At 46.6% G+C, this 23,024-nt stretch overlaps 1 protein-coding gene and 1 long non-coding RNA gene across 2 annotated transcripts in view; one reads left to right on the plus strand and one right to left on the minus strand.

The window, feature by feature from the left end:
* The window catches only part of ENPP6 (ectonucleotide pyrophosphatase/phosphodiesterase 6), a 108,397-nt gene extending 92,486 nt beyond the window's left edge, over positions 1–15,911 (minus strand). The window contains exon 1 of the mRNA XM_059384020.1: positions 15,489–15,911. Coding sequence (XP_059240003.1) covers positions 15,489–15,729 — 241 coding nt within the window. The 5' untranslated portion in view covers positions 15,730–15,911. The remainder of the gene's footprint in view (positions 1–15,488) is intronic.
* A 271-nt stretch (positions 15,912–16,182) lies between these two features.
* On the plus strand, positions 16,183–22,780 carry LOC132006526 (uncharacterized). The gene is made up of 5 exons (XR_009401128.1): positions 16,183–16,247; positions 17,137–17,432; positions 18,617–18,735; positions 22,290–22,494; positions 22,631–22,780. It is a non-coding gene; the product is annotated as an uncharacterized LOC132006526 (long non-coding RNA).
* Positions 22,781–23,024: the final 244 nt, after the last annotated feature.

Genomic DNA, 23,024 nt, shown 5'->3' on the forward strand with positions numbered 1-23,024 from the left:
CTTGACTCCAGGTTCATTCTGCCTCTGAGGACCTGACTCCCAGGAGAGCTCTCACTGCCGACCTGGATGGCCTCCCACAGACCCGCAATGCTCAGAAATGTCACAGTAGGCGTCTCAAAGCCCAGTCCCGCTCTCCACACACTCTTCATCGTTCCTGCCTCTGCCCCTTGACTTGCGTAGGACCAGCCACCCTTAAGGCCCGTCCTCCAAGTCTCAACCAAGTCCAAATCCTTTGGCTTTATTTAAATATCAGCACCTCAGCAAGCCTTTCCTCTTCCCCACGCACTCTCAGAAAGAGTCTCTGTGTCTCCTGAGCCTATTCTATTCTGTCCTGTGATTTTATTTATTTCAACACATCTTTAGCCACTTAATTCCAAGTTCACCCAAGACAGAAGCCATGTCCTGGTCATCTCTAGACTAGCGACTTATTTAGAAGAGTAAATGTTTGCTATATTCTCACATACAGAGGCTTCATGCATGAATGTACTGTATGCATATATGGCCACATTATATGTTGTCGCAGTTACCAAATTCTGTGGTTCAGACAGTAAGCGGTAAAGGAGTTAGCAAACTCAAAGCACCACCCAGCTCTGAAAGGTCCCTATCTGTGGGTCAAGGCCCTTTATAGGAAATACATCTCATTTGGACTTGCAGGAGGACAGGTGGAGAGAAGCTGGCATGTGGGCTGGAGCGGAGGCTTGGGGCTTCCAGGGAGCACGGGAGCAGAATCCTTCCACAAGCAATAAGTAGCATCAGCAAAGGGATGGACTGAGAGTTCCCTGAGAGGCCTCCAACAAAATTAGTGAGGTGACAAGGGAGAGGTGAAGACATCATTCTCCAGAATTCCATTCTAGTGGGCATTTCACACTGGCCAACAAGACCCTAAATGGTAGGGACTAATCTGATGTCCACTGAGGGAACCTCCTGAGGTGAATTTTCTGAGACACCCACACAGCTGGCTACTCATTTCAAAAGAACAAACAGATGGCTGGGATTTGGTCAATAAAGTCATTTTTTTCCCCATCTGATTATTTTAGTTTTTAGCTAGATGTTGAAATACACGCAGACACAGTCTGAGAGTAAATTCTCTGGAACAGGATCTTCTTATCTGCTCCATCAGAACTTGGGGGAGGTTTTTAAGAAGCTTAAAGGATAGCAGCCAGCCTTCAGTGACCATCCGTGGCACCGGGAAGTAGAGAGGATGGCTCAGCCATGTCCAAACACCAGCCCCAGCCTTCTAGGTGGTTCCACCTCCTCCTTGATCAGATCTTGGAGGAAATCTCACAGAAAGCTACTTTGACTCTCATTCCGTTTCAGCTTATACATCCTGGGAGAGGTTAATAAGGGTGAGGGAAGAAGCAAGAGCCACCCAGGCAGGGAAGCCCCGCTGTGAAAGAGGGGTAGGTCTGGAGCAGAGCTGAGCGCCCAGGCAGAGCAACCCACCGGACAAACAGGCAGGCAGAGTCACAAAGGACGCCTGGGCTTCTGTCCCTGTGCATTCGAGGGACACCAGACCCCAGTTGGCCGCGGATCCCTGTGCTTGGTGAGGCTCTGCCCTTACCTAGCCGCTGGGTCTGAATCTTGGGCCTCGGTCTCCTGTTCTGCACAATGAGACAAACAAATGCACCAGCATTTCTACAGCTGCTTCTGCTTTTCACATTGTGTGACTCTGAATGCCTCTGGGGGAAATTTTGGATTGGGATATAGTGGGTTTTGTTACATATTCCCAAGCTCATTCCCATAGTTATAATGTTCTATTTTACACTGACGAACGCATGCTAAAATGGACTCTGACTGTACAAGGAGGGGTGCCATGGTTTGGGATGAGGCCAGCTGGCTAACCTGCAGGGGAAGGGGCTGGACTGGGAGTAACGGGAACATGGAATCAGATCCACCCACAGAGCCCAGCACAAGGGAGGACAGCCCTGCCTGCTGGGGAGTCCAGGATGACACGCTAAAAGCAGCGACAGTGTTGCTATGAGCCCCGGAGGAGGAGAAGCACATCCGGTGTGAACCTGAAGGGGGGAACTGAGCAGCCAATGAAATATGGCCAGAAGGACTCCAGAACCCAGTGCGATCCACACAGATATATGAATGCACCAGAGGTTTGTTAAAGAGTGGTGGAACCTTAGTAGGGAATGTTCAGCAACAAAATTCTATAGAGACTACAAAAAAGATACATGACATAAGGCTTTCCCCCAGGGGTCGGACAGAAGTCCCGTTACTAGTTGAATCAGCAAGGTCCGACAAACAATGTCTCTTCTGAGCAAGCACCGGACCCAGACACAGACAACTAACACTCCCTTGCCCTTGAGCAGGTGTAGACCAAAAGCAGGACGGATTGCTGTGCGGACTGGTTTTGTCTGCAGGGGTAGTTGGAAGGACCCACCTAGAGAATAGAAGAGCCTTCAGAGGGTAGAAACAAGGTTGGGCCTGATAGATTGTCTTCAGTCCTGCTTCTCGTGGGGGGCAGCGGCAGCTCCCCTGGGGGGGCAGTGGCAGCTCCCCTGAGGTGACAGTGTTCCATGAAGGGTGATGGGAGTGGCCTTCACCATGATCTCCTGAGCCCTGGCTGGTTGTTGCTGGAAAGCCTGCGGTATAGACTGAGAAGACCAAAGCAAACCACAGAACAGTGCTTTATGCCCACTAGGCTGGAAAGCATCTTTTTAAAAACTCTTTCAGTGTGAATATATTTCTTAAGTCACAAGGGCAGTGCAATGGACCAAATGTCCAAAGTCATACACTGAAGTCTAATTTCCAACGTGATGTTATTAAGAGGCTGGGCCTTTCGGTGGTGCTTAGGTCATGGGGAGGGAGCCCTCATGAATGAGATTAGCGCCCTTATAAAGGGACCCCAGAGAACTCTCTCATCCTCCTTCTGCCAGGTGTGGACACGAGGAGAACAGGGCCATTTGCAACCCAGGAGAGTTGCAAGAATCCTCGCCAGAACCAGACCCACTGACGTGCTGATCAGAGACTTCAAGCCCCCGGAACTGCGAAAAGTAAATTTCTGTTGTTTGTAAGTTGCGTAACCTACGGTTCTTTGTTAGAGCAGCCTGAAGGAAAACAGGGGGCCTTATTCAGGCTAAATGAAAACGTCTACTTACTCAAATAGAGATGAACACGTTCCACTGGATATGGATATATTTTTAATTTAATATTTTGAGTAGAGAAATCATATTGTTCAAAAGACGGGCAATAAGACATTGCCCTGCTCTATTTGTCCCTCACATACCTACAAGAGGGAACCGTGGCTCTGGTTTCTTTTCTATTTTTAAAGGTCGGTTTTTCCTCCATTTGGCAAAAATCCTTGCCAGGGCCCCAGTGACCTTGAATGGGGGTGTCTTCCAGCAGAGGTGGCTTGTGCCTCCTGCCTCCTGGTGGGGCCCGACCAGGCAGAGGGTGGGAGACAGTGTTTCTGACCGGAGACCGGGAGAACATGTGTGAAAATTCTGTAAAATAACTGACCACTCACACAGAGTACATGGCCTGGCAGTTGGGAACAGCTCAGGGAGAGGGGTTTGGGGACATTTTTCAGGAGTGTAGACGCTGGTGACTGCTCTGAGGGGCCCTCGTGGCCTGACATGGCCTGGCCTCACATCTGCCCTCTTTGGTGGACTCTTGGCGGGGTGTCTCTGCAGGTCAGGGTGTTTCCTAGAGAGGAGAGCACACCCAAAGCCCGGAAAGGGAGCTCAGACAGCCAGAGAGGGTGAACCTGTGGGACAACCCTTTAATAGGCTTCCATTCCCTGTACCCCCCACAGGGGTAGGGGCTGGCGCAGGTGGGGAGCATGTTTGAGGCTGGGCCTGTGATCTGCCAGGGAATGAATGACTAGAAGCCCAATATTGGAGGTTTTCTCCCAAAGACCTATGTTTGTTTAAGGTTTTTGCCTTCAACCATTAGTGCAGAATGTTTCCTCAAGACCACCCGAGGAAGTCAAATCCTTATACATATAGATATTTTTCAGGGAGAACTAGACAGCCACAGAGGCACTGGGCTCAATTATTTGGCTTGTGTGCAGAATACAGAAGAATAGCCAAGGCCCAGGGATCCCTCAGGCAAACTCTAGGGGTGGCTGACTCCTACATCACTAAAAGGGGGCACCTCCATCCCCTGCCTCTCACCCTCAGGCCGGCATCCTTGTCCCGGGCCATCAGCAGCCAGTGGGGTGAACCACAGACTACTTCCTTTAAATGCATAAAAGAGGTCAAAGGGGACTCCCTGTGATCCTAACAGAGGAGGCAGAACATCACTGAGAGCCCCATCCGATCACCCTCTCCCTCCGCCCCACTGTGGCCCCGGAGAATCTCCTTTGAGCCTCATAACCATTCCCAGCACCTAGAACAGGGCACTTAGAACATTCCCAGCATGTAACTGGCACTCAGTAAGCGCACAGTTAACCCCAGGGCTCTTTCCCAGGCCTCCCATCTTTTTTTTTTTTTTTAATTTATTTTCAGCATAACAGTATTCATTATTTTTGCACCACACCCAGTGCTCCATGCAATCCGTGCCCTGTCTAATACCCACCACGTGGTACCCCAACCTCCCATCCCCCGCCCCTTCAAAACCCTCAGGTTGTTTTTCAGAGTCCATAAGTCTCTCATGGTTCACCTCCCCTTCCAATTTCCCCCAACTCCCTTCTCCTCTCCATCTCCCCATGTCCTCCATGCTATTTGTTATGCTCCACAAATAAGTGAAACCATATGATAATTGACTCTCTCTGCTTGACTTATTTCACTCAGCATAATCTCTTCCAGTCCCGTCCATGTTGCTACAGAAGTTGGGTATTCATCCTTTCTGATGGAGGCACAATACTCCATAGTGTATATGGACCACATCTTCCTTATCCACTCGTCCGTTGAAGGGCTTCTTGGTTCTTTCCACAGTTTGGTGACCGTGGCCATTGCTGCTATAAACATTGGGATACAGATGGCCCTTCTTTTCACGACATCTGTATCTTTGGGGTAAATACCCAGGAGTGCAATTGCAGGGTCATAAAGAAACTCTATTTTTAATTTCTTGAGGAATCTCCACACTGTTCTCCAAAGTGGCGGCACCAACTTGCATTCCCACCAACAGTGTAAGAGGGTTCCCCTTTCTCCACATCCTCTCCACATGTTTCCTGCCTGGCTAATTTGGGCCACTCTAACTGGCGTTAAGGTGGAATCTGATCTTAAAGCCGTGGGAACTCAGGGGTGGGAAGATGACAAGACTTCTCTGATGCCCAGCGGTCCTGGCAGAGGACCGGAGCGGTCCAGGAGCTGAACCTGGCACCCCGCCCTCCCTCCTGCGCCCTCTCTGCTCCACCAGCGCTTCCCAACCTGCTTTGCCTCAGACATTTGGGTTGGACCACGTGGCATGAACACACAAGGCTGCTCATCCCCAGGGGACGGGGCAGGGACCAGGACCCCAGCACCCAGGCTGGGACCCTGTGCTGCAGACATGTGCACGGTGACCCCACTCATCCTCCTGCTGCACACCTGGTGACCACCAAAGCTCTTCGAGGCAGGCAGCCAGGGGCCTTGACCTTCATCGAGGGGTAAAATACCCACAGTAACCCCGACTACAAGTCTGTTCATGATCCCAGCCTGAGCAGCCCTTTGCCCAAATGCGACGGCTCCACGTGGTTCCCTGACCTGTCTGCCGGACCCTTTCTCCCTGGTAAGGAAATGGCAGAAGGTATGACCAGGTTATGATTGAGCACAGTATCCAACAAGAGCCAAATGCTACACACGGGAGCCAGAGGAGCCCCAGACTTGCCCCGGGTCCTCGCCTGGGAGACAGTGGACACAATGGCGCTATTCATGCGAGGGGACTCTGAAACTTGAGTATGTGTTGTTTAAAATGTCTCTGAAATAAATGTTATTAGCACACTGACTCAGGCTCCCTCCAAAATAATTTTAAATGTCTTTTAACCCATTTCTGGCATATCGTTCATGATGAAGCAGGTACTGAGAGCAGCGTGCTTCAGCCAAACTCCCAGAAGCCTTGGCAAGAGGAATACGGTCCTATCCATCAACACCGGGGGACGGGAAGGGGGAGGGGAGAGCAGCCATGGTTGGAGGACCGTGCCGGAGAACCTTCTGGAAAAGGGTTTGCTGTTATTATAATCAAAAGCTTTCACCACATTTTTAAGCTTTACCCACAGCCCTAAACCGTTCCCTTCTTCAAGGGTCAGGTTCCAGCAGCTGAATGCCATATAACAAGAACGCCCTCTCATCACCATGGAAGCCAAGAGAAACACACTTTTTGAAAAGTGGCACTTTGGTGTAGAGAAGTCTGCTGATGGGAGCTTAAATAATGACACACCGGGAAGGATTATTTTTGTACATTCCTGGAACACATTTTTTTCTCTGAGCCTGAGCCGGGTCCTGCCCTTCACACTTCTGTGGCCCTGTACGTTACCCAGCCAGCCTGCTTCTTGAGGCCGCGTGACCAGGACCCGTAAGAAAGATGCGGTTCGATGTCCCTGGGAGGTAAATGACAAGATGCAGACCAAGCTCAGGCAGACGGGAAGAGAGATTTAACCGTGTGTCTGTGAGAAACGCCCAGAGAGAAAAGAAGTCCATTCACTGGGGGCCCACTGGGATCCACTGCATCTGTCTTTGTTATTCCTCATGTTTCTGGAACTGTCCTTTAAGACACTCTCTCTGATCCCCTAAAGGGCTAATTCAGATGACTCTCCTACTTCAACTTGAAATCTATTCTGATAAAATCTACTTCCCCCGGTGCCTAGGTGGCTCAGTGGGTTAAAGCCTCTGCCTTCGGCTCGGGTCATGATCTCCGGGTCCTGGATTCGAGCCCCGCATCGGGCTTTCTGCTCAGTGGGGAGCCTGCTTCCCTTCCTCTTTCTCTGTGGGTCTCTCTGCCTATTTGTGATCTCTGTCAAATAAATAAATAAAATCTTTTAAAAAAAAAAATCTACTTCCCCAAAGAGATGGGTCTCCAAGCTTCCCCGTCTCTGGTCTCTGCTCACAGGAGCCCCGAGCTCTGAGTACCTCCGGGTCCTCAAATCAATTCCTGCTCCCTTCCTCGTACTTCCTCCTACCCCTCAGTGCTGAGTGGGCCTCAGTGAGGGCTGCCTTCAAGCTGCTCCTCAAACTCAACCCCTCACGTACATGAAGAATAGAGGCTTGAACGTTTCAATTGGAAGAGGAAGAAAGGAGGAATCTACTGGGCTATTTTCAGTGCAGCTTTCAAAGCCTTCCATCAACTGCACGTCTTTTCTTTTTTTATTCCCAAATTCACCTCTCCAGCCCTTCAGCCCACACTCAAGTGGTGAATGGCTTTAGTGCCCTTTCGCCTGCCTTGTTCTGCTTCTCTGACTTGCATGGGCTGTGCCTCTCACATTGGCAGATTTCAATTTTTCTTTCTTTCTTTCTTTTTTCTTAAGATCTGGCCCCAAACACATGTCCTGCTAAAAATCTTTCCACTCATCTTTCAAGGTTTAGTTCTAGATGGAACTAAACGGAAACGTCCAAGCCCAGAGTAACTCCCAATAATACTTCTCTGCCTGCCTTGCAGACACTCACACGCCATTCCTTCTCACGAAGACCCACAAGCTTCTTATCAAATGCAGCTAGTGCCCGTTCAGTGTGCGTGATATGCTGCATTAATGTTCAAGACAGTTCCTGTCCCCACTATGACCTACTGGCATCAAGCTTGGCCCTATAATTTGCTTTGCCCAATGGAATGAGTAGTTGTGATTTGTGCTACTTGAAGCAAAGGTTCTAAGCATTACCACGCCATTCTGCCAGGTTCCGTTTGTCCCTTAGCCACGTGAACAGCTCATCCCATACAGAAGTTCCTTTTTCAGCCTCGATCTCAAAATGAAGAGGAAATGGGGCAGAGTTAATCCTTCAAGTCCATACATGAGTGAGAGATAAACCATGGTTGTAAGCCTCTGATACAGCTTGTTACTACAACACAATTTTGCCTAATCTTAGTGATAAAGTGTGTAATAGGAACAGTTTTTATAATGGTGGCTTTACATGAAGGGTCCCACAAACCTGGTGGGTAAGTTTTCCTTTCTCCATTCTAATGACAGATAATATTCAAACTTGCAAGAACTTGTTCAAACTCTGGAAGTTAAGAGGTGACAGAATAGATGAAATCAGGTCTTTTGCAGCAAATTCATAGCTCTTTCCACTCTACTGTGTGTAAGGGGCTGACTGTGCTCCCCCAAAACGTGTTGAGGTTCTATCCCATAGTACCTGTTGAGTGTGACCTTATTTGGAAACAAGGTGTTTGCAGATATAGTCAAGTAAAATGAATTCATTAGGATGGACCCTAATTCAGTGTGGCTGGTGTCCTTGTAAGAAGAGAAGAGACACGGAGATACAAAGGGAGAACACCAGGAGACAACGGAGGCAGAGACTAGAGTGAGATGTCAGTGCATCGACAGGCCAGGGAAGACCAAGGATTGCTGGCAACACCAGAAGCTAAGAGAAAAGCATAGGAGATATCCTCCCCTATAGTCTTCCAGAGAGCATGGGTCTGCTAACACCTTGATTTCTGATCACCAGCCTCCAAAACCGTGAAGGAATAAATTCCTGGTGTTTCAAGCCACCCAGCATGTTGGAAATCAGTGCATCATGTTACAGCAGCCCTAGGAAATCAATGCACCATGACTAACTCAATTCTGAGGTGGGAACCCCTAGAAACTCTCAGAATATGGGGGACAGAAGAGGTCTGTCTAAAAACACCTCACTCTTCCGTTGGCAGACTTGCGTCACCCTTCTGACTATGTTTGTTTCCAAGAGCTGGCCTAGCGTACCATGCCAGGCAGCTTACACAACAAGAATTTCTGCTTCACAATTCTGGGGGCTAGACATCTGGTAGCAAGATGTCATCACAACTGGCCTCTTCTAAAGCCCCTCTCCTTGGCCTGTAGATGGCCACCTTCTTCCCGTGTCTTCACATGGCCTTCCCTCTGTGCCCACCTGTGTCTTAATCCGTTCTTTCAAGGACATTAGTCCTATTGGGTTAGGCCCCACCAGATATAAATCTGCAGGGTCGGAGGACGCGATTCAGCCCCCCATGCGATCTCGTGTTTCCAAATGTCTACAGAGCCTGTCATGATGCCTGGGTTCCCACCTTGGCCACTTAAACAATCTGGGATGGAGGCTCAGAACATAAGGATGGCCCTTCCAGCTCTTCAAGTGGCCAGATCCGACCCAGGTTCCGACAGCCAGGACCACACGAAACTTGTCCTTCATTGTCCTCCCACGGGTGTTCAGGTGGTTCTGAGCCATTGGCCTTGCTCGAGTTTTAACGTTGCCTCTGCTTTCTTGGCTTCAGCAATCTTGGTGAGAATCAGGTTCTCGCTTGGGCTATGCTGATGACTAGTTTCCTAGTTAAATCTCCTCCCAACGCCCCATGCCTTTGATCTCCTACTTTGGCACAGCCCCTCCTCATGGGTGACTTTCCTTTCAACCCTCTTATTGTCTCCAACCTTAGAGTCAAAATTTAAAACAAAATCGATGACATGTTTTGAGATATATGAGATTATTAGACATAGCTAGTAATTAGTTCTTCTAAATGGCTGTTAATTGCTTCCATAGAGCAGAGCATAATTTCAGGTTTTTCCCTTCTTTTTAGTTTAGGGGTTATCTAGAACCAAAATAATAACTGACAAGTTCCCTGAAACTCAGAAAGTTTCAATCATCATTATAATACTGCTTCGTGATAACAAATTTTATTTAAAGAAGGCAGAATAAATAATCCACGGTGCGGAGATGAAGAATAAGGAGAAAAAGAGAGAGAGAGAGAGAGGAGAGAATGATGGAGTCACGTGGGCTCCTCAGGTAGTGAGTGGGGAAGGCAGATCACTGCAGTGACTTCAGGAAAGAAATCTGAAAAAAGAAGGGGGCGTAAACCTTGAGTCTTTCTGGAGCAAAGCATTCCAGAGGTGGCCACCTGCCTGGAACAGGTGAGAACCAAGGGGAAGAGGGTCAGGCGTGAGCTGGGAAAGGAACGGGATGGCCGCATGGGGCCAGTTCCCAAAGAACTTTGGATTCTACTTGGAGTGAAAGCAGGATCTGCTGGAGGGTCTGAATGCAGGAGCGACGTGATCGGATTCATGCTGTAAAAGGACTACTCTGGTTGTCCGTGGAGACGCACAGAAGGGTGCGCAGGGCGGTGGAGGGAACGGGGGCTGTTGGGCAGTTCTGGCAATAGACGGTGTGGACTCTAGGGCTGGAGGTAAGAGGAGTACAGACTTGGCCATGCACCTGGGAAGGAGAGCCCTCTCGGGCCGTGAGGGAGAATGAGGTAAGGAAGGGACCAAGGAGCGAGCAGTCGGTACAATCAGAGGAAACTGAGGGGGCTGTCGGGAAGGAGCAGCAGGGCCCAGCCCAGCGCTGCTGCTGGGCCGGAAATAGAAGCCTGAGGATTGACATTTGACTATATGAGGTCTTTGGTGAAAACAAAAAGTGGAACTGGGTTTCGTGCAAGAGAGAAAGAGAGGAGAAGGAGAGGGCATACTGGATAGCGTATATTCAAAGAGGCGTCTAAATCGAGGGACGCTAACGTGCTGGGATGAATGTCCCTGAGCAGATGCTGAGCTTGGGGGAAGGAGGGTGCCCTGGAGGCCACGTCCACACCGCGAGTGCTGTGGGGATGTAGGGGTCTGTGGGCAGTCCATCAGGTAAAACCTGAGTTCTCCAGAAGACTGAGGAGGCAGGCTGTTTTCAAAACGTGATTTCTCAAGTATCTTCTGTAGTGATTTCTGTTGGTTCAAGTGACAGCCGGCTTTCATTTAAATCAGCTATTTTCACCAAAGCAGGGGAAAGCGTACCTTACCCTGCAATATCTTACTCCATAATGTTGCATCCTTGGTAACTGGGAAGAATTTGTGTCCATGTAATTTCTAGCAGTGCAACAGGAAAGCCGTTGGCACAACTATTAACTCTAATGGTTAACATCCTTGGTTTCCTTGGATTCCAGTAGATCAATGAAGCACCTTTACTCAGGCTCTAATTGTCTCCTGGACGGGTCTTGAGGAGACTTCTGTCCCCAGGTCCCAGGTCTGACACCTGACCTCCTCGGCACTCCAGGACGGGGATCAGAGTCCTGCTAATTGCTGGTGAGAACCTGACCTCTGACACCTGTCCTCTAGTGTCCGTCCTGTTACTGACATTGCTTGGTGTCTGGAGTGAGGCACCCAACCTCCCTGTATTTTATTTACAAGTTTTTAAATGTTGAACTGATAATGGCATATTGCAGAACAAGCTAATCTCAGCATATGCTGTCTCCTTGTAGATGATCTTCAGTAAAGATGAAATTCTAGACCAGCTTCCCTGCTACTCAGGACATTTCTAGACCACTTTCTGCAAATGCTTAATCAGAAGCATTCAAGAATTACAAACAAACGTTGCCATCAGCCTTGATAAAATGATACTAAGTTATACTTCCTCAAAAATATCCACCATTTTCTCTTACCCATGATTTGGATTGAATACATCATTGCTTTTCTTCCATGGATTTTTATGTTAAACTTTACTTAACTGTGAATTAACCTCAGAGAGAGAATAACTTTACAACGAGATCTACAGTAAGAGAGATCAAAACAGAAAGCAGGGGCACCTGGAGGGCTCAGTTGGTTAAGTGTCTGCCTTTGGCTCAGGTCATGATCCCAGGGTCCAGGGACTGAATCCCATGTCAGGTTCTCTACTCAGTGGGAAGTCTGCTTCTCTCTCTGTCCCCCCCACCCCCCGTATACCCGCCACACACACACTCTCTCTCTCTCTTTCTCTCAAATCAATATATATATTTTTTTAAATTAAAAACAAAACAGAAAGCACAGCAGTGGTTGTGTTTACACTGCAACTGTGTTTTAACTGAAAAAAGGCTGGTCCACACAGCTCTTCAGAAAGAGAGCTGATGCACAGCGGAAGATCTACACCTGTGTGTGCCATGCATGGGGCTCTTGACTCCAGCTCACAGCCCACCTCCTTCAAAATGCTTCACCTGCCAGCACAACTGGAAGAACACTCTTCTCCCTTCTGATCTCCTGCAGCATATGAGGAAAGGACCCTCAGGCTATCTGTGTATTTGTTTGCTGGAGCTGCATAACAAAATACTGGGCAGCCAAACAGCAGCGCTGGAGGCTGGAAATCCAAGGTCAGGTGCCAGCAGATTTCATTTCTGGTGAGGCCTCTCTCCTTGGCTTGCAGATGGTGCCTGCTCACTGTGTCCTCACGGGGCCTTTTCTCTGAGTACATTTATTCTTGGTGTCTCTTCCTCTTCTGAAAGAATATCAGATTGGATTGGGTCCTCTCTAACAGCCTTGCTACACCTTTCTCACTCTCTGAAGACTCTATCTTTACAGTCATTACTGTATATATTACATTCAGAGATACTAGGGGTTGGGACTTCAATACATAAATTTTGGAGGGAAACAATTCAGCCCTTTTCACTCATCTTAGAATATTAGTAGGTACCCAATGTGTTGGTCCTCCTCAACTTGATGGTGGGTTCCCTGGATGAAAGGCCCTGTTTTAAGATTCTGTGTATCCCCAGCAATCAATCGTCTGATGGATCTTCTTGATCACTATTAGAGTTTTGTTCACATTGGTCCTGCTGCCAATATGTATTTTGACGGAGAAAAAAAATCAGCCAGAGTGGGTTCATGTCAGTGACGAGGCTAGACGATTTCCCAGGTTCCTTATGCATCCCGTTACTGTTCATTCCCCGTCACCATCCCTGTGGCTTCCCCAAAAAATCCTCCTCTCTAGGGTGTCAGACATTTGCTTCATTTCTCATATTTAGGCCTCCCAAGAGTTGCCAGTCCTAATTTTTTTTTTTAATTCCCTATGTACTGCTTACTTTCATGTCTACATCTGGCAGTGCCTGAGGTCCTAGTCTGACCGAGGATCTGGAAGCTGAGGGAACAGGCTCAGGGCAGTGCATTGGGCTGCCCGAAATTGTCCGGCACCATCCTGACCCCAGAAAGACTCCAACCAAGTTTTTCCAGCTCCAAGGCCAATAGCTTAATATTCCTCATTATGCAAAGTAAGAACACCAAATGCTTTATGTCTTGTGGGCAGTAATTCATGTAATGAAGTGAGATCATCATCTCTCTTAGGAATTCTGATGAACCTTATAACAGTATAACTTTTAGTACCAAAGGATCCAGCATGCTCCTTTTGTCGATTCATAAAATGCTCAAATGCTCAAACCATATGTTTAAGTACAATTCCCAATGGATATGTTCTTCCTTAAATGAAAACGGGAGTTTTTCAACATCAGGTGGAAAACTCAGCATGGCCATTGGGAGGAATTGTCTCAACATAGCCCCGAGTCAGTTCCAGGGCAGTGGAGATAAAACCAGCTTTGTGGCCTGGTGCTTCCGGCCCCCAAGCTTGCTCTAGGCCATACGCTCACTCGGTAGGTACGAGATAAACCCAAAGACACATGTGCGTGAACGTGAGCCTTGTTAGACACGTTCTGTGTACAATACTGGTTCCATGGGGTGCCTGGGTGGCACAGTCTCTTAGGCATCCAACTCTTGGTTTCAGCGCAGGTAGTGATCTCAGGGTCATGAGATCGAGTCCCACGGGGGGCTCTGCGCTCAGTATGGAGTCTGCTTGAGACTCTGTCCTTCTCCCTCTGCACCTCCCACTCGTGCTCTCTCCCTCTCTCAAATAAATAAATAAACCTTTTAAAAAATATTGCTTCTATAAAAGTGTAAGTAAGGCTTTCAAATACTACTTCTTACCACCTAAAAATATTCAGGCAGAACATGTATGGCGCTCAGGCTAGCCTCGGTCTGACAGTGAAAGTGAGCTCTTTGCCAGACACTCATGGGCTCTGCCTGTCCCATCACGGAAAGGGCTCTCTGTCACAAGGAGACAAGTGAAAAAAACCCTAGTCGGAGAAGAAGGTATGTCCCCGCGTGACTGGCATTTTGTGCCAATCAATCGTTGTGCCAATATCAAGAATGTGGGTCTGACAAACAAAAGGCCAGGCCACCGGCTTGGTTTCGCTGTGCAGGCTGTCACAGTCCCTTTTCCTCACTGGAGCCTGGCTCTCTAAAATGGATTTTGTTCATTCTCCACTGGCCTGGAGAAAACTGCACGTGGCTCTTTATGAATTGGGTCTCCCAGCAAGACTCTGCGAGACAACCGGAGTGGGGGTGGTCTGCGTGTGTGAAACTCCCGGGACAGAACTGGAGTCAGGCTGTGACACACAATGCCATCTATGTGTGGCCCAGCAGCCTGCGAACCAGCTCCCTGCAAGGGCAGAAGCATGCCAAGTGGGGACGAGAGGACTTTTGTTCATTCTCTTTATCTTACTGAGGCTGGTTGTTTGTCTGTTGGGGGAAATTAAAAAACAAGCAAATAAATTCCTTGCCTGGGTGCTGTCTGGATTTTTTTTACTCCCCATGCTTTCATTCCTAATTCTCCAAAGTATCTTCTCCCCTAAATTTTATGGCATTTTTATGTACAGATGCATCCACTACCTACGCATGAAGTCAGAAGTATCAATTTGTCTTTCTAGACTCCTTCGGGTTTGCCTCGGTGTGGAGATCCATAATGAGATCCAAGAGGTCTCCTCCTCTTCCCATTAATATAATTTATAGAGTTTTCCTTATGCTCGGAGCACGTAGCAAAGTCCTGCATAAGCAGCACTAACAGTGCATTCTTAACAGCCTCCCTGGACAGTTTGCTAAATTCTTTCTGAAAGCTTCTTGCTGGCCCTAACAAAGGTTAACTAAAAAACAAACCAGAGGCTGGGAATCCCACTGTGAGAGCAGAAAATATGGTTCTATCGCACAGATAGAGGACCGAGTTTGTGCAATCACATTTGGCGTTCTGGAAATCCCTGATGAAGATCATTTTTAGGCAAAAAACCAGCTTCCCAAACCCAACCGTGCTCTGGGGTTGGCTAGGGTTTTGTTTTGTTTTGTAACTAAAAGTTAAAGATGGGAATCCAAACCATGAAACAATTTTTTTTTTCCTTCTCCATGTCATTTTACTTGGCCCAAGAAAGCAAAAGAGGGACAAGTGGCATTGCTCAGTAGTTCTTCAGGGAATGACCTACACATTTTCTCCACACAATCCAGGAATCCTGTGTGTAATTTTCATCATCCAGCACATTGATAAACAAGCGAAAACACCTCCAGGATGACAGATGACTGCAGAGCAAAGGGACAGAAGGAATTTGGTACCAACACACATGCCTTTTTAGCTTGAACTTAGAAAGTACAGAGTTAACTAGAAGTTTTATTGGTGAAACAAATAACTACTTCTAAAATCATCTATTTATGTCACATGTTCTCCACACCAAAACAGGTCCTTGGGATAACTTTTGGAGAACACCACAACTGTGGAAAAAAAAAAAAGTCTCAGCCAAGAACTTTGGCGTTCCAAAGGGCTAGGGAAACCTGAACATTTAAATCAGACTTCGATGCCAGGAGCTCACTGTTCCCTGTTGGGACTCTGGCCACCACCCCCACGCCACCCAGAAGAGGACACAGTACTCACCAGTCATTAGGGTGTAGTAATTGGGGTAAGACAGACTGGGAAAGTCGGGGGTCAAGTAATCCACTTTTACTCCCCGGCTCACAATCTCTTTGAAGCCAGGCAAGGACTCCAGGGCCTCATCACTGATGTAGTCAGAGCGAAAACCATCCAGCAGAAACACCAGGAGCTTCCGGCCGGCCACGGCTGGCTGCGCCAGGCTGAGTGCGAGGACCAGCAGGAGGGCCCTGAGCTTCACGGCCATGCTGCCAGGAGCCCGCCCGCCCGTCCGGCTGGCACAGCCGTCCCCTTGCAAAGACTGAGGATGGAGAATCTGTAGCTATTCTCTCTTCTAGGGGCTGGACCTTGACTGCTGGCCTTCCTGAGCCAAGTTCACTTTCAGAATTTAAAGGTACAGCACCCCCTTTTAAAAACATCTATGCTCACCCTTTACTAGAAAGTCTGGAGACCAACTCCTTCCGAGAAGCCAGGTCCCCAAACAACCCAGAATCGACACCAGGGGAGACAGGGCGACCTCATTATTTTGGGTGAGCGTTCCAGAAATACAGGCACCCACAGAGAGGTAGAAATTTAGAAGATGACGGAAGTCCACGCCAACTTTGCAGTTGGGCTAACCAAGGGGTGGGGTCAAGGGAAAGAGCAATCTTTTAATTTGCTGCCATCCTGCGTCTCTGCCCAGTTTGAACTCTCTGACTTTTTCGCTTACAATTTAGTAACACGAACCTCTTCATTCAGGATATAAACAAGAGATGATCAAAACAGGTGAGCCCCATTTGTGAACTTTCCACCGGGGTCTCTGTGACCATCACATTTTAAAAACATATTGTCTAGGTCTCAGCCACTTTTTTTTTTATTTTCCTATGGATCTGTATACAGTGTTTATTGTTCTATTTTACAAGCTGCTGGTGTCTGAACTCATCTGCAGGAGGAGGTGGTTCTCACCGTTTGGGGAAGGAAGGAGGGTCTGGGCTCACTTGGGGAAAGGTCTCTGAATTTTAAGGATGCATATAGCCAGGGGTATCCACTTTCCTCTGCCGCTATCGGGGGACACGACCCAAAATGCAGCTCCCTGAGAATCCACAGGTCCGCAGACGCTCTCAAGCCTCCACTGATAGTGATTGTGACGTATCTGGGGAGGGCACTGCTGATATGGCTTATCTTGTTCTACATGATCTTACTGTTTTATGATCACATTTAGACAATTTCTCTAAAGTTTTGGGTCAATAAGTTATTGCAAATAAGCCCCTTTGGTATACATACCAATACACAAGAAAAGAAAGAAACATATGGAATAGAATTCAAAACAAATCCCAGCATTGCCTACACTAAGATGCCCCCTAATCTTTTACCTTCTGGCCTGGAAAAGGTTGGAAATAAAAGCTAAAAGGCAGTAGGTCAGAGAATGTGGTTAATATTAACTGCCCAAAGTCTTATGGTCTAAAGTCTGTGTTTGTTTTCTGGAGGATCTTGTTTGGATGTGGTTATCAACACCCAACACTTAAGAATGAGTACTTCCTGCTACTTGTTTTTCAGAAGTAGACAATGCTGCAAGGTCATTTGTCACACTAGTTTAACCCGGACAATGCAGAAAAATGGAAAATTTCCTCCCAAATCTGGAACCATCTTTGTGTTGAAAGTTGTTCTGTTCCAGGTCTTGCTAGTGTTATGCATGAGCTCTCCAGAGTGCGCCACCCAGATGTGTCAGCACTTTTGAGCCTCGCCTCCATGGAAAAGAAGGTGACGTGGCAGAAAAGAAATCAAGGCTTGTAGAAAGAAGACAGGATTCCATGGCCTGGCTTCTGGCATTATGCAATTGTGTGATTCTGAGAAGTTGCCTTTCCATGCTTCAGTGTTCTCCTCTGAAAAGCGATAGAAGCTTTCCAGTCTTTTCCAGCTAAGGACCTGAATAGACATTTTTTCCAAAGAAGATATCCAGATGGCCAACAGGTACATAAAAACATGCTCAGTATTGCTCATCATCAGGGAAATGCAAATCAAAACCACAGTGAGCTATCAACTCAGACCTCTCAGGATGGCTAGCCTCAGAAAGATGAAACAAGTGTTGGTGACGATACAGAGAAGGAAATAAAATCCCTACCCTAAAGAGCTAGCTGCACCCCCAAGTTTACTGTAGTATTATTCACAATAACAATAAATGGAAACAACCTACATGTCCATTGATGAGTGAAACCAGGAAGAAGACAGGGTATATATACATATACAATAGGATATTATTTAGCCACGAGAAAGAAGGAAATCCTGCCATTTGCAATGATATGGGTAGACCCTGAAGGCATTTTGCTAAGCAAAACAAGTCAGACAGAGAAAGATAACCCTATGTTCTCACTTGTGTGTGGAATCTAAAAAAAATCATAGAAACAGAGAGAAGAATGGTGGTTGGTTGCTAGGGGCTGTGGGGGAGGGGAAATGGGGAGATACTGAGAACAAACTCCCAGTTACGAGATGAGTAAGTTCTAGGATCTAACAACGTAGAGTATGATGACCACAATTAATGCTATCCTTGAAAGTTGTTGAGAGAGTAGATCTTCAATGTTCTACCACACACACAAAAGCCCAAACAGTGATTATGTAAGGTGATGGGGGTGTTACTAGCCTTACTGGGGTAATCATCTCGTAATACATACGTGTGTAATGAATCAAAGAGAGCGAGTGGGTGAGCACTCGAGCAAGTATGAGAGTGAACGGTAGGAAGGAGTCCAAGGTAGTATTAGAGAAAGTCCATACGAGAATCATTCTATTTGTTCCCGCCAGAAGAGTAATCTTTGTGCACTTTTTAAATGAAAAAGGTCTCCCAAGAACAGACTCTCTCTTTAAAAGGGCGCCTGGGTGGCTCAGTGGGTTAAGCCACTGCCTTCGGCTCAGGTCATGATCTCAGGGTCCTGGGATCGAGTCCCGCATCGGGCTCTCTGCTCAGCAGGGAGCCTGCTTCCCTCTCTCTCTCTCTGCCTGCCTCTCCGACTACTTGTGATTTCTCTCTGTCAAATAAATAAATAAATAATCTTAAAAAAAAAATAAATAAAAGGCAGCTGACTAAGCAGGATCACACGAATACGAAGTGGAGTATCTAGAAACCATTAGCCTGACTCGTCCATCATCTCACGCGTTTCCAGGTCGGAGGCAGGGATCCTTTCTTTCCGGCCGTCAGCAAACCCCGTTCGCCTTCGGACCTGGCCCCAGACTCACACGTACTGTGGTGGAACTCCCCGGGGCTCACCTGTCCAGAGTACAGGTAAGGGCTGAACCCACCCCACCACGATCCCAGTCAGGAAGACTGAGCCAATGTGGCTTCTCAAGTTCCTCATTTGATTCTGGCCAAAGCCAGGCTCAGGAAACACCGTGGACAGTGCCACACAGCAGCGGACAAAGCTGAGCACAGTCACATCATTGTCCCAGTATACATGTTAGCAAATAGTCTCTGGAGGCCATGGGGGCGGGGGGCTTCATTTGGACCTTCTGAGAACTTTATAAGGTGGGTATTTTTGTTTTGTTTTCTTAATTTAATTTTTTTTCAGTGTTCCAAAATTCATTGTTTATGCACCACACCCACTGCTTCATGCAATCTGTGCCCTCCATAATACCTACCACCAGGCTCACCCAACCCCACACTCCCTCTCCCCTCCAAAACCCTCAAGTTTGTTTCTCAGAGTCCACAGTCTCTCATGGTTCGTCTCCCGCTCCAATCTCCCCCAGTTTACTTCTCTCCATCTCCCAAATGTCCTCCGTGTTATTCCTTATGCTCCATATGTAAGTGAAACCATATAATTGACTCTCTGCTTGACTTATTTCACTCAGCATAATCTCTTCCAGTCCCGTCCATGTTGATACAAAAGTTGGGTATTCATCCTTTCTGATGGAGGCATAATACTCCATTGTATATGTGAACCATATCTTCTTTATCATTTTTCTGTTAAAGGGCATTTTGGTACTTTCCATGTGCCTCTGTGATACAAAGGAAATGCAAGGCTCAGGGAAGCCTAATGCCAAAGAGCCCGAAGCATCAGAACAGAAATTCAAGTCCAGGTCTCTTTAGAGTCCCATGTCTGGGGGGAAAACATTCAATTTTTGAAATTAGGAAGAGGAATCAAAGCTTGAGTAAAAGAAAAAAATAATAAATCCCCTAAGTATCTTTCATTTATCTTGATTGAAGTGAGGGAGGAAATAGGAAATCACCATTAGGATACTAGAGACATGACTATCCTGGGCACGGACGGATACCAGACTCCATGGAAGAAAGTCAGGAAGGGATCAGAAGAACAAAAGGATGGGGTGTGTCAAAGGGGCGTGGGAGCCACACTGAAAGGGCTCCCAGTGGCCAAAGCCAGAACAATCTGCATCATAAACTAAGCAATGCAATATTGGAATATTAGCCCAGAGTACAAAAGAAATGTAGAAGTCCATAATGTAAAATGAATTGTTGAGTAAACAAATAAATAGGGGAGAAGTCACAAATATTCCTTTCAAAAGAATTCCCAACAATACATGTTGATACCCTCACTCCAGGAGTTGGAACTTGATCCCTACTCCCTCGCCATCAAGGTTAGGCCAGACCTAGAGACCCATTTTCAAAGAACAGAGTAGAGAAAGGAACAAGTAACTTTGCAGGGGAGAAGTCTGGCAAACCCAGCATTACAGGTGATGGAGGTTAATATCACCAATAATGTCACATGGACATCATGTACCCCCGTCATCTCATAAGATGGGACAGGCACTTGGCTCTGCAAGGTGTTCTTTCCAAAAATCCATAACCCCAACCTAATCGTGAGCAAAACACCAGATAAAACCAGACTGGGGAATTTTCTACAGGATAACTATCAAGTACTCCTTAAGAATATCAAGGTCATGGGACTCCTGGGTGGCTCAGTGGGTTAAAGCCTCTGCCTTCTGCTCAGGTCATGTTCCCAGAGTCCTGGGATCGAGTCCCACATCCGGCTCTCTGCTCAGCGGGGAGCCTGCTTCCTCCTCTCTCTCTCTGCCTGGCTCTCTGCTTACTTGTGATCTCTCTCTGTCAAATAAATAAATAAAATCTTAAAAAAACAAAGAATATCAAGGTTATGAAAAACAAGGGAAGACCAAGACATGGCTCACAAACCATAAGCAGTTGAGGCAACACGACAACCAACTGCCATATGACCCAGGACCCTGGATGGGATCCGTGAACAGAAGGAGACAGGAAGGAAAACTGGTGCATGCAGATAAAGTCGTCCACTTAATTGTTCTGGACCAATGTTAGTTTTGGAAACTATTCTCTGGAGACACACAATGCTAACCTCAGGCAAAGGCAGGGGAAGGGCTTATGGAAACACTCTGCCTTGTTTGTGCAACTTTTCAGTAAGTCTAAAATTTTTTCAAAATGAAAAGTTAAAAAAAAAAAACGAAATTGAAACTAGAAGCCTGGTCATCAGTAACGGGCATCTTGGGAAGATGAAAGTGCTTTTGAGAAAAACAAAGCAATGGAGTCCTCTTGGGAGCTGGGGGTGAAGATTACTGCAAATACATGCACACTAGCACCGGTCTGTCCACACTGACGCTGCCTCTTGCCATGGTACATGTAAGGCTTCTTACTGAAACAGGCAAGAAAGCTTTTCTATACTATCAAAAGATTTGTTTTAGTGGCTCCCAAAAGAGGAAGCTTATAACCCTGTAACCAAAAAAGTATGCTAAGAGAAATCAAGGTTCTGTACCACACAAGTGTCTGGACACTGGTGCCGCCCTCCACCAGTCCCCAGAGAAGCTCTCGCTCTATCTGTACAAGGATCTAGGCACATGGGCATTTACTGCAGCAGTGTCTAATGGTAAAAAATTAGAAACAGTCTAAATGTCCACTAGTGAGAGTATGAATAAGTGACATCAACATTCGTCTAATAGAACACGACACAGCTGCTCAAAAGAACGAACCCCAAGGGTCCGTATTCCCCATCGGCAGTCCCACTTTCCATGGTTTGTTACCTGTGGTTACCCATGGTCAGGATCAGATGATCCTGCTTCTGCCACAGAATCAGAAGGTCAGTAATAATCTAGCCTGAAGCTGGGTCACACCTACCTCATTCACCTCACTGCCTCTCACCAGGGAGGCATCTGATCAGATCAGCATCTGCTCAGCATCCCCCAGCATCACAGGAAGAAGGAAGAGTATAGGACAGTAAGAGATTTTGTGACCACATTCACACAACTCTCATTACAGCATGCTGCTATAACTGTTCTATTTCGTTGTTAGTTATTATTGTTAATCTCTTACTGTGCGTAATTTATAAATTAAACTTCATCAGAGGTGTGTATGTATAGGAAAGAACACAGTATATATTAGGGTTCAGAACTATCTGCGGTTGGTCCTGGAATGTATCGCCCACAGAGAAGGGGGAATGACTGTAGACTTAAATGTCTAGTTCTTGGACGGATCTCAAGAACAACATTGAATGGGAAAAACAAACTGCAGGTAGATACAAACAATATAAAATTTTAACATTCAGACATGCAGCCCAATATATAATAGTATCAGCACCGAGGAAATTAAAAACACCACAATCAGGGTTGAGGTTTCCTCTCGAAAGGAGAGAGGAGAATGAAATTGGAGAGACGTACACTGGGGGTTTCAACTATGTCTGTTATGTTCTGTTTATTTAAAAAACAAAGCAAAAACCCAAGGTTGATAGATTTGTGACAAAATGCTACAATTTCACAAACCTGAAGGTTGGTACCAGGGTGTCATTTATATTACACTCTCAGATTTTCTGTAGGCCAGAAACATAGTATAACTTACTTTTTTTTTTTTTTTTTTTAAATCAGCAGGTCTTGGTGATTAATTGAACATGTGGGTGGTAAGAGAGAGGGAAAGGTCCTGGATGGAGCCCAAGGTTCTGCCTTGGATGACGGAGTGATACCATTTGTCCAGATCGGTACTGTCGGAGAATTGCCATCTTTAAGCAATCACCTCGTCATATAAATCAGAAAAAAAAGAGAGAAGTTAACCTAATTCAAACCATGGTCCAAGGTAACAAAGGAACTTTATCTTCAAAATAGAACTAGGGAAGTGATCTCAGCACACCCGTCAAGAATGAGCAATTCTGAGTCCCGGTTCAAATATTCTTGTACAAATGACCTAATGTTCTCTCTTTATGTCTTTGCAGGATAAATAGAAATCATCATGGATGCAGAGGGAAGTAAAATGAATTATTTAATAATTATGCAACAGTTGCATGTCAAAACTCACAACCAATTGAAACTGCTTGGTGTTTTTTTTGGTTTTTGTGTGTTTTTTTTTTTTAAAGAAAACTGGGAAAATGATTAGTCAAAGCAATGTGTATGTTTGAGTTTATCTTCACTGTGTGAAATGCGAAAGGACAATGCGTGTCCACTGGAAATGCCTTGACAAAAGGTTGCCGCATCTTGGTTGCTGCCAGATAGGAAGAACTGCTTTGAAAAAAGGAATTGGGACCCCAGAATTGCAGGACTGTAAACACAGAAGGGATTGCAGAAATGATCCAACTGTGCTCTCTTCATTTTGGAGAGGAGAGAGCTGAG

Source organism: Mustela nigripes, chromosome 18 (assembly GCF_022355385.1).
Source record: "Mustela nigripes isolate SB6536 chromosome 18, MUSNIG.SB6536, whole genome shotgun sequence".
Taxonomy (NCBI): Eukaryota; Metazoa; Chordata; class Mammalia; order Carnivora; family Mustelidae; genus Mustela; species Mustela nigripes.